This window comes from Onychomys torridus, chromosome 3 (assembly GCF_903995425.1).
Source record: "Onychomys torridus chromosome 3, mOncTor1.1, whole genome shotgun sequence".
NCBI lineage: Eukaryota > Metazoa > Chordata > Mammalia > Rodentia > Cricetidae > Onychomys > Onychomys torridus.
The window spans coordinates 141,447,154-141,458,503 of record NC_050445.1 but is presented as its reverse complement, the minus strand read 5'-3'; the positions used below and the strand labels follow the sequence as shown (position 1 = coordinate 141,458,503).

General features: G+C 43.6%; 1 protein-coding gene across 8 annotated transcripts in view; it reads right to left on the bottom strand.

The window, feature by feature from the left end:
• Positions 1 to 327: 327 nt before the first annotated feature.
• Parp11 (poly(ADP-ribose) polymerase family member 11) overlaps positions 328 to 11,350 on the bottom strand; it is a 36,451-nt gene continuing 25,428 nt past the window's right edge. For all 8 annotated transcript variants that reach the window (XM_036181174.1, XM_036181175.1, XM_036181181.1 and 5 more), the window contains 2 exons: positions 4,664 to 4,815; positions 328 to 2,964 (listed from right to left, as the gene is read on the bottom strand). In XM_036181174.1, the coding sequence (XP_036037067.1) occupies positions 2,648 to 2,964; positions 4,664 to 4,815 (469 nt within the window). In that variant the 3' untranslated portion in view covers positions 328 to 2,647. The remainder of the gene's footprint in view (positions 2,965 to 4,663; positions 4,816 to 11,350) is intronic.

Here is an 11,350-nt window from a genome sequence, read left to right as displayed (position 1 = left end):
CTGGGAGTGCTGGTGAGTGGAAGTATCTGGCACACCCCCAGAACTGACCCACTGGACCAGGACCCTTAAGGGAAGGGCGATGCAGCCACCAGGCCTTGATACGTTCCAATTTCTAACAGAAGAGGACATGACTTCACCCCCAGGTTATTTGATCAGCCATTGTTCACAACAACCTAAACAAAGACTAAGAGGACCTGGAGTGAGAGGTCTCCGGGAGATACAGGCAGCAAAATCCTGGACGGTCTACGAAGTTTGAGAGGAAAATTCCAGTTGGAACCGAGACCCAGAAATCAGAGGCACACACACAGCACACACCAGCAGCCAAGACCTGATATAGAAAACTTTAATTAACAACTGTGGAAACAATACACTCAGACATTAAATATTGGAATTCTCCATCATCACCACCACCACCAGCAGTCTAGAAATAAAATGATCCATTAATCTCAACTGTTGCTGGTGGGAGATAAAAGATTTAGGAAAATGTTTTCCATAAACACATTTCTTTTTACCCCAAGTGTAGACTCCACACAGAGATAAGACAAGTTTGTACTCAACGGAATTTATTCAGCCAGCTTTGCAGCACAGCTCACCACTATGCAATGGCTTCCCTTACTCTCCCCTCCCACTGGGTTTTGATGAGCAGGGGAAACGATGCTCCACTATACACTTACCAGACAAAACAAGTGAAAGTTTAACATGAGTGAATTCTATGTCATTATAGTTTAAAACACGCATCAAAATCACATTTTTCTTGTAAAAGGGGCTGGCAGTCCATCAACAATGCAGTGCTCCGTTAGGGCGGCCCTGTGACGTGCCCTGCCTTCCTCATGCAACCTAATGAAGGAGACTGATTGAACAGACTGCCTGCCTTCTCAGTCACCTTGACATGGATACACAAGTCTAAAAGGAAACAACCCCAACTACAAGAGTCATTCCATTCAAGTACCGAGAGAAGTGTGCATGGAAAGCTGGGGAGACAGCCTTGAGAGAAGGGGGCCTTCAATACTTCACATGAACACAGCTAGAAGAGGCGGATAGATCCTGAATGCCTAATGCCTCCAACACTGGTTTTGGTGAGCAGGTAGGCAGCCTAGCCTATCTGCCTCCAGGCACTTCTGCAGTGGTCACTGTTGGTTTTAAAATGTGTCCTTTTTGTCCTTTCTTCAACCAGTGGTAGACCTACACATTGGAGCCAGGAAGTCATTACTGCCACAGAGCTCCCAAGCATTGTGCATACAGTTTCCTGTGTGCTGTTTACGTACTACCCACTGTACAATTACACATGTTCAGGGCTATAAGGAAAATCTGGTGATATATGAAGCTGAAAGAATCACCATCCCTAATCCTGTTCCACACATGTATTCTTTCTAGATGCTTCTCAATTCAAATGATAAAGAGAACAACACAGGCAGGGGTAGCAGAAGCTAAATTGTGCTCACTTTGTCTCAGCTAAAGCTGAATGGGGACAGTAGGACAAGATGCAGTGTTAAGAGTTAGGAAAGGTTCTAGGTGAATGGCTTGAAGAATCATGGGAAAATCAATGCTGGGTAGACAATCAGAGAGGCAGCTCCTAGTCTAATACTTAAACACCTGGACAACACCATGCTAGGGTGTTGTCTAACCTCTGCTAGAACACTGACGGGCAGGAGGAAGCTGGTGCCGTCCACTTTATCTTCAGGACAGCACAGCAGGGAAGCAGAGAGGCAAAGCCATGAGCACAATCTGTTCCACAGCTGCTCAGGAGTTGGGATCTGTCAGTCGCTACTCTAAAGAAACCAGACTTCTTCCCAGCATCTCATGCTCTTCACATACAATCATTCAAAATGGAAATAGCCAGCTACTAAGACATGTGGATTTTAGGAATCACTATGGAACAGCTATATGTGTGTGGGGGTTGGGGGTGGACACAGATAAAGCCTCTTAGAAATTATCACTGCAGGGCCTGGAAAACAAAGAGAAAATAAACATCTTGAGGCAGGGATCACAGAGCAATGGGGGCTGAACTGTGAGCTGGTGACCACTGGCAGCTATGGTCACTCAACTGTGGGAGGTAGGTGAGAATGGTGTGAACTGTTCCGGGGCTGCGGCCTGCCTTCCTACAGCAGTGGGAAGCAGGCTGTCTTGGCCTCTCTTCTGCTAGTTTATCTGCCAGCATGGCAGACAATGCCTTTGTTTCTTTCCTCTGGGAGCACCAGGGCCTGTTTCAGGGCTTTAATGCCCCCTTTAGAAGACCAACAAAGGGACATGCTCATTGACAGACAATAATGCCAAAACTCAATTTATAAAGGGTTAGTTCTCCTAATGGAGAACGCAAACTAAAATCACTTGACCTGATCACAAACATGTGACCTTTAAAGACCGCCCAGCCTTGGTAATGAGACCCAATTCATTTGGTTTTAAGTGGCTCTCATTGATGTATGTTAAAATGGCAACAGTATTGGTCTTTAACAAAACTGTAACTGACAGAAACAGAACAACATATAACCAACCTGACAGCCAGTACTTCTTTATATATGGAGCCGCATTCTTTCCTGCATCTGTTTCAAAAGTATCCAATATTTATATTTAGCGGCTAGAAGACAGGGGGCCAAATCCTCCTGCAACGAGAGAGCAAAGCTTTGACCACTGGGCCTGGGAAGCGGGGTCAGTGAAAGTCTATCAAGTACTCGGGGTAGATCTGGTTGGCATCAAACACCACAAAGATCTTTGGGTTCCAGGTGTCATCCACACAGCTGTCATACAAATTCACATAGCTCCCGTCTTTGGAAGGAGGTCTCATGTATTTGGAGTCTCCGTTTATGTAATCCCCAATTAGCACTCGAGCAAGAAACATGGATTTATAGGTTCTGAACAGATGTCGCTGCTGCACGCTGACTCCGTGAATCTGGAACGTGTTACCGTGCTTGATGTCATCTTTGCAGAAACGGCTGGAGTACGCAGCGTCTCTAGCAAAATAGGTTCCTTCAACAGAAAGAGCCAAAGTTACTTTGGAGAAAAAATGAAAGAAAGGCATGGGACAACATTCTGAATGACAGGAGAATAGACATGAGCCATACCACAGGGACAGATGTGGGACCCCTTCCTCTGCACACCTAAAGAACAGGGCACAATTCCCACCCTCACCCCATGGAGGCAGCTGTAGGTGTCCCACGTCTCCCTAGTGTCCTCTTGTGCCCTGGACACACTAGGTGCCACACTTGTGCTTCCAAAAGAGAGCTTGCAAGGAAATCCAGAAAACAAAACACAACACCATTCTGGGGTGAGAAGTGTGGCAGGTCTGGATTTCACTGGAGGCCGTCCTCCCCAGCTGGGTCCTTCCTCAACCTCCTTCCTGTAACCCTTACCCAACATCCAGCCAAGCTCTGCAGAACACTGCTCTGTCCAAGGAGCTCACACCCAAGAGGCTGCTGGCTATGACAAGGGCAATCCAGGAAGTATACTCAGGAACAAAATTCTGAGACTGTTCAAAGCTACAGCAGTCTCCCTGAGGCCCATGGACCAAAGGCTTAGTCTTCTGGGAGCTTGGTGTTAATGAGAGGTATGGGGACTTTAGAGAGGGAATGCCCTTAAAGGGGGATTATGAACCAAAGACGTTCTTCTTCCTTACACTTTCCATGGTCCAGCTGCCAGGAGGGATGGACATTTCACTTTATATGACATACTCTGCCATGATGGTCTGCCTCAAAACAGGCTCCACAGTGCCAATGGAGCACAGACTGAAATTTTCGAAACTGTGAGTCAAAGTGAATCTTTCCTTTTTTGAAGCTGTCTTGGGTGTTTTGTTATATAGTAAGAGGAAGCTATCGAGCACATTTATTCCTGCCTGAGCATTCCTGAACACTGTCAGTTATTATCATGAACCTCAATAAAGCATTCAACTCTCTAGAAATGATTGACACAATCAATCAAGTGCCTAATTCTAAAAAAATTGGACATGAATTGCAAAGTCTCATAACCAATCGATATTGATGGAACTGGTGTCTGACCTTTCTGACCTCTGACAGCTACACTGAGCAGCCATATCAGCACTTATCCTTAAATTAATTCACTGCTTCAAAACTAGCACCTCCCAATCCTACACGTGGGGAGTCGGCGCTCTTGCTGGAAGTGAGGCACAAAGGAAGGACTGGGAGGACAAATGCCCACCCTTACCCTCCTCAGCTCTCTCCCTACCTGCCAGTCATGCTCCAGGGTGGAGAACGGAGATGTGCATGGCACTAGAAGTAAGGTGGAGTTTTACCCCACTCCCCTTTAGTGCATGTTGATATTCTTACCTATCATTTTCTAACGAGCAAAACCAACCAAACAAAACACCAAAACCACTAGCTGCTATACTAGAGGGTACTTAATGTGTTTCTATCACTCTGTGCATTTGCTATAGAGCAGTTTGGTGTGTAGGCTCAGCCATGGAAAGGGCTGACTCAGACACTACAGGTACTGCAAGTCTTCTCTAACAAGGGCTCCTCATCAGGATAACCAGAACCCAGGCAGCTATGGACTAGGGCAGATGTGCAAGTCTCACTTCCACCCTGTCTGAAACTAGAGTCTGGTAACTTTTAGCTTCATTGCTGCCAACTCTGAATCATAAAGCAACCGATTTTCCCTAAAGAGAGGGAACGTTCCTCTATGACTGAACCTGGACCTGAGATTCGGATGTTACCTTTTCCAAAGACAGCACCGTGTACACCATTGATTCTCCAATCAAAGTTGTGAATGCAAATTGCCTCCACAAATTCACTGCTGGTGCCATGAAACAGCATTTGCTCATTGATCTGAGGGACACCTCTCTTTTTCTTTAGCTGAGCCTTTTTCCTAAAATCACAAAACATTCAGATACAGAAACACAGAAAAATATACCAGTGAGTGGTATTTCTTAATATAAAATGTTAAAGGGCAAAGTTCAATAGAAAGGGTGAGATAACAATATAAATAAATCATATAAGACAAATGAGTAGACAGAGCAATTCTAGCAAAGAAATTGTTTCAAATGCTCTGGGTTACATAAAAATCATGTTGTCCGGGCGGTGGTGGCACATGCCTTTAATCCCAGCACTTGGGAGGCAGAGGCAGGCGGATCCCTGTGAGTTTGAGGCCAGCCTGGGCTACCAAGTGAGTTCCAGGGAAACCCTGTCTTAAAAAACCAAAAAAAAAAAAAAAAAAAACACCAAAAAAACCATGTCATCAAATATGACAGCTATCAGTGAGGTGTGGTACTTAGTGCTTGTAATCCCAAGGTACAAGAGACAGAAGGATCAGAAGTTCAAGGCTATCCTAGGCTAAAAAAATTTTGAGGTTAGCCTAGGTTGCATGAAACTTTTTAAAAAATGAACAAACCAAAAAGTATAGCGAGCATTGAGACTGAAGGCTGAAAATTACATCCAAAAAGACCGGGCATATAGCTGAAGGGGTACAGTGCTTGTCTGTCATGTGGGAAAGCCTGGGCTCCATCCCAGCACTGTGGAACAAAGAGGAAAAAGGGGAGGAGGGGTCAGCTGATCATCTAAAGCAGCTAAGCATTGGAAATGGTTGCAAATGAGACTGGAAACAAATATACAAAGTTCTTAGATATTTAGACAAAGAATTCTGTCTTTGAGCTGGGACATTTTATTCTTTTATACCCAAAGTTTGTGTCAGCTGACTGAATTTTGAAGTTTAAGGAGAATCAAGCTCCAGTTTAACATTCTTCCCAGTGAACAAATCTTCAGTGCATCAGAGATGGAGGACAGATCATATTAACAACAGACAAGACAAAATCAAAAGGCCTAAAAATCTTTCATAGAAAAATGGGTACTTATCTATTTGTACATGAAAATAAAAAGCAGGAGCCAGGTATGGTTAATTCCAGCACTCGGGAGGCAGAAGCATGAAGATCTTTATGAGTTTGAGACCAGCCTGGTCCACATAGTGAGTTCCAGGCCAGCCATGGGTACAGAATGAGACCCTGTCTCACAAAAACACAAGTTAAATGTAAATATAAAAGATAATAAGCCTAAACAGAATGTTGTAAAAATCAATGTGTTTCTCAAAATGATACGGTGGACATACATACCTATGAAGTAAAAACACAAAACTATAGGCAAAAAAAAAAATCTATCTCCTTTTGAGAACAAGAATGGCATGGGATGGAATAAATGCTTTGCCTCTATCAGAGAAATGTGAGATAAAGACAAGGAGCCAAGTACTGGAATGTCAAATCTGATGATGGAAATATGGGGTATGGAAGCTATTTGCTGCATTTGGGGTTTTGAAATGCTTCACCAAAAAGATATTTAAAATAGGGCACCCCCTTCCATCTCTGCTAGCTCACCTGAGCTATGCCCAAGATTTCCTTAAAAACATAATACATGGAAATACAAAAGGACACTCAGGACCAGCAAGTGGCACTTAGGACTTTAAAGAGCAAGGTTCAACAGGAAGGCTGAGGTACAGAAGTCTTCTGTAATATGAACCATGAATGGACAGGAAAGCAGCTTCCTGGAAAAGCCAAGAGTTGCTTCAATTCATTTTAATGGGGAGGACTTGTGGCTGGGTCATTCTGTGACCAACAGTAACTGCTACAAAGTGCATTCATCCCAACAATGAACTAGAATCCACTTTCACATCTACTGACTGGCCTATGACATTCCTCTAAACATACAACAGTCCTTCTCTTTTATAAAATAACTCCACAGATAACCACTTCCCAAAAAGCTATGAGCAATTCCCTCAGCTTTGTTATCTGGGAAACACACATTATCCCCCCAGCTATTCCTCACCCTTCCAGCCCCTTCTCCACAGCAAAACATCTTTACTTAACCAGAATTTTCTGGCTACCTCTTAGCTTACAAACCTTAGGAGGGAACAGAGCCCCAGCCCAGCTATCATTAGCCTCTGGTGTGACCAGAGACAGTGCACTGGGTTAACAGTGTCATCGATATGTCTTCCATACCATGTACAGTCAAGTAAAATTCTCAGAAGTTTTCAGATCAGACCTCTCCCAGCTAATCATATCGGAACTGACAGATAAACCTGATACTTTAGACTTATTTCAGTTTATAACGTAAAAATTAATTAGCAAAGTAAAATACCTATATTATAAACTGACAAATTTTATCTTAACAGGTGACTAAAACGCATGCATTCAAATGATGACAGAAATGAAAATGCATAGTCCTCAGAGGTCGTTTAGTAATATTTATCAAATTTCAGTGTCTGGGCTGTGATTAGAGCAACTGTCTTTGCAGACCGCAGCTCATACAGAAGGGCATGCATCAAGCTACTCTTTCACCCACACAAAAACAGCACATTTCCCACTAAGAAATTCTCCCCAGTCTCTCTTTCTAAGACTGTGGGTATGAACTGTCTCATTATTTTTTAACAACACACATATCCTTCACTTAACAGCTAATGGAAAAGAATGCTTTAAAAAAGTAAACTATCTGTTTTGGTCCATTTCCAACTTCCCAAAGTCTTTCGGACTCTAAGTTCACTCAGAATTCAAGCTGCCTGAGTGTGACAAGCAACCTACACCTTCATTTAAGTGCCTGATGACACTGCTGGGCTGAAGCAGCAAGCTTGCCATTCAAGACTTCTCATCACCTGCTACTCATTCTTTTTGTACCATCACCTGGAACATACTGTTTCCGTCATAAGAAACTTTCTCAACCACTTAGAGAGGCTGAGTTAAATTATCCAAAAGGTTTTCCTTATTAGGTTTGGTATTCATTAATCCATATTGTGGTGGTGGTTGTTTTGTGAAAGCAAACACCTGATTAATACATTTACCTCTAAGGTCAAGTTTTATGAGCTGTAATACCTAGATTCCATTCTAAAAACAAATGAAGATATCTGGGGCTAGAGATAGGCTCAGAGGCTAAAAGCACTTACTGCTCTAGTACAGGACTCAGGTTCTGGTCCTAGCACCCCACCAAATGATTCATAATCACCTATAACTCCAGGTCCAAGTGCTCTGGTGCCCTCTGGCTTCTTACACCTGTGGCATGCATAAATTCATGTAGAAACACACATACATAGGTGTTTTAAAAAGATGCTCACTTGTCATTACATCCCAGACACAGGTTAAAGTGAATCATGGTTTAGAATGTGCATTTCATAGGCATTATAAACCATGAAATAAAGAATCTTGTGTGGAATACTTCTTTACACTGTGTGAATATATATCACCATAATTGGCTTAATAAAGAAGCTGACTAGACAACAGCTGGACAGGATAAAGTTAGGGGGAGACCCAAACAGAATGCTGGGAAGAAGGGCGGAGTCAGAAGAGTTGCCAAGAGACACAGAGGGAGCAAAACATGCCAGAGGACAGGTAAAGACAGATAATGGCAATACATATATTAATAGAAATGGGTTAATTTAAGTTGTAAGACTTAGTAACAAGCCTGGGCTATTGGCCAAACATTTATAATTTCTATTAAGTCTCTTATAGTTATTTGGGAGCAACTGCCGGGACACAGAAAACCTCCACCTACAGTCTGGCACTGAGCATCCGCAGGCCATGAAACACTAAATGGCTACTGGAATGGAAGGAGCACATACACCAGCCAGAGGCAGAGTAGACTGGGTGGTTAAAGGTTTGCACTCCTACTAACAAAGCCAGGAAATGGGGGCTCACAAACCATACCTTTGGTCTTCCAAAAACCTGACTCCTGAGTTAAACTTGTAAGGAAAAACCTAGACTAACTACAGTAAATATTTCCTAACCCTACCCACTGGGTCAAATCACATTTACTTCTCAATCTACACAAAGTACTGTGGCACACAGCTCTCAAAGCTGTCTCAATATCCCCATCCTCTAAGGATCAAGGTTCCAAAAAGCCCAGTCTCTGGCCCATACACTGTCGCAGAGAAGCAGTGTCTCCATGCTCTGGACTGAGGACATTCATCTGGGTTTAGACCAGTGGTCTTCCATTCCAGATGAAGATCAGAAACACTGTAGAATCAGGGGTTCTGAGTCAGTGGATCCGGATTGGGTGATGGATCCCTCTACCTGTTAGAGTCCCAGAGAGGGCTCTGATACACAGCCAGGCCAGGCATCTCTGTTGATCAAAGCTCACATACTTATCAAGACGGGGCTCGTACTGCTCTAATACTCTGGCTGCTCCAGCCATGTTTACCTTGCTGCTCTTCCACTGTCCCTCTCAGTAAATCTCGTGCAACTCCTCTTGGACTCCTCCAGACACCCACATGCTCTACCTTCACCTTCAGCTAAACCCTCAGTGTGGGAATCCTGTGGTTCCCAGCTCTTCTACCCCACTTCCCACAGTGGGCACTTTAGTCTCTCCTTTTTCTAGGCCTCTGATCTACATCTCCACAGTGCTTCACTCTATGTAGGTGACTTCTCACTCTATGTAGGTGACTTCACTTATTCCACCATGGAAACTGAGAGGATTAGAGTCTGTAGTATAGCCAGGCTTTCCCCTCCACATAAGTCTAACTGGACACATGTCTACCTCTTCTCTGGCACATGGTCATTGAATCTCATCCCATCATGCTCTTTGAGAGTTTAATCAATCAACTGCCCTCCCCTCCTGTTCTCTCACCTCTCCTTTTCTGTGAGTTTCTTCCAATTATAATGTTAACCATTAAAGAAATAATAATAATAAACCCTAACAAAACAAAAGTACTCTTTTCTTTACCCACTTCCTTATTTCCTCTCCACCTCCCAATGCCAAACTTCCTGAAGGAGTTGTCAACCATTACTTATCCACATGATACAACATCAAATATTACTTTCCCTTTCGTTATGGTCTGTTGCAAACTCCAAGAACATGTCTAATATGCATCTTCCCTGGTACTTCCTCAGGGTGCTACCCTGCAGATTATCCCTCTGGTTCCATTAGCTTCTGCAACTCTATGGTCTACTGGTTTCCTGTCCTCTGCTCATCCTCTCCAGAGTCTGGTCCTCTTTTCTTAATGTATACACACATTCTCTGGTCATCTTATCATTCCTGGTTGCTAGCATCCCATATCTTCTAGCCTTCATCACTAGTCTACATCAATTTCCTGATGCAACCATAGAGTATCGGCTGCTACTCCCTCCCATGGTCTCTACACAGAAGACCACATCTTCTGTCTACTCATATTCCTTTAGTCAAGTAAGACAAACCAGGATCTGGGAGTGGCACTACCTGTCTTTCTCACTCACCCAGTGTACACAGAGAATCATACACCAAGCCCTATGATCTTACATTGTCAATTCCTCCAAACTGCTGCCTTTGCTCCGACACAGCAACACCACTTTGCTTGAAAGGCTGTCCAAAGTGTCTCAGTTTAATTACAGAAACCATTTCCTAAACTGCTCTCCCTGCTTCAAGCTCTGATTCCTTACACCAAAGCTTCTCAACCTTAGTAGAACACTATTTGGGGATGGAGAAGTTGTTGTGGAGGCTGATCTGCACATTGTCAGATTGTTAGCATTCCTGACCTCTATCCACCAGCTGCCAATAGCCCCTACACTCCACCACAGGACAATCAAAAATATCTCATTACCAAAGGAATTTTAAAAGGTCTAATTAATAAAATCAAACTTGAGGCCAGTTATTGGAGTGAATGCTAGAAGATCAGAGAGACAGAACAAGCCACAGCTTCCTCACTTTGCCAGTTCCTCAGCTGGTCTTGTTTCTTCAGACTGCAAGCTTCTGAGTCCTCATCCAAATGAATCTCAGCTGAACTGCTGCTCCAAAGCCTGAATGCTGAACCAGCCAAATGTTCTAGTTTCTGGTCTTCACGTCTTATATATCTTTCTCTTTTGGCCGTCACTCCCTGGGATTAAAGGCTCACTTCTTGGGATTAAAGGCGTGTGTCACCACGCCTGGCTATTTCCACTGTGGCCTTGAACTCACAGAGATACAGAGGGATTTCTGTCTCTGAAATGCTAGGATTAAAGGCATGAGTGCCACCATTTCTAGCCTCTGTATCTAGTGGCTGTCTGTTCTCTGACCCCAGATAAATTTATTAGGGTGCACAATATTTTGGGGAACACAATACCACCTCTCTCTCTCTCTCTCTCTCTCTCTCTCTCTCTCTCTCTCTCTCTCTCTCAACCACCCGAAGTTTTACAGACTTTCCACTGTTTCAGAAAAAACAAACAACAATAAAGCATGACTAGTGTGGCTTATAAAGTGCTGCTAATTTTAATTTATGGTCCGGACAATCTGACTCAGAGCTATGGAGGGAAGTTGCACAGTCTATTTGAAAGTCTCTGAATTTTCTGTGTTCCAATTTTTAGATACATCTTGGCATTATGCCCCCAAGTCTAAGATGCCCTCCTTTTCCCTGGCCCATGCCTAGTGTAAATAACACCAGCTTTAGGAAGCTCTCCTTAGTACCCCCATTCACCCTCCTT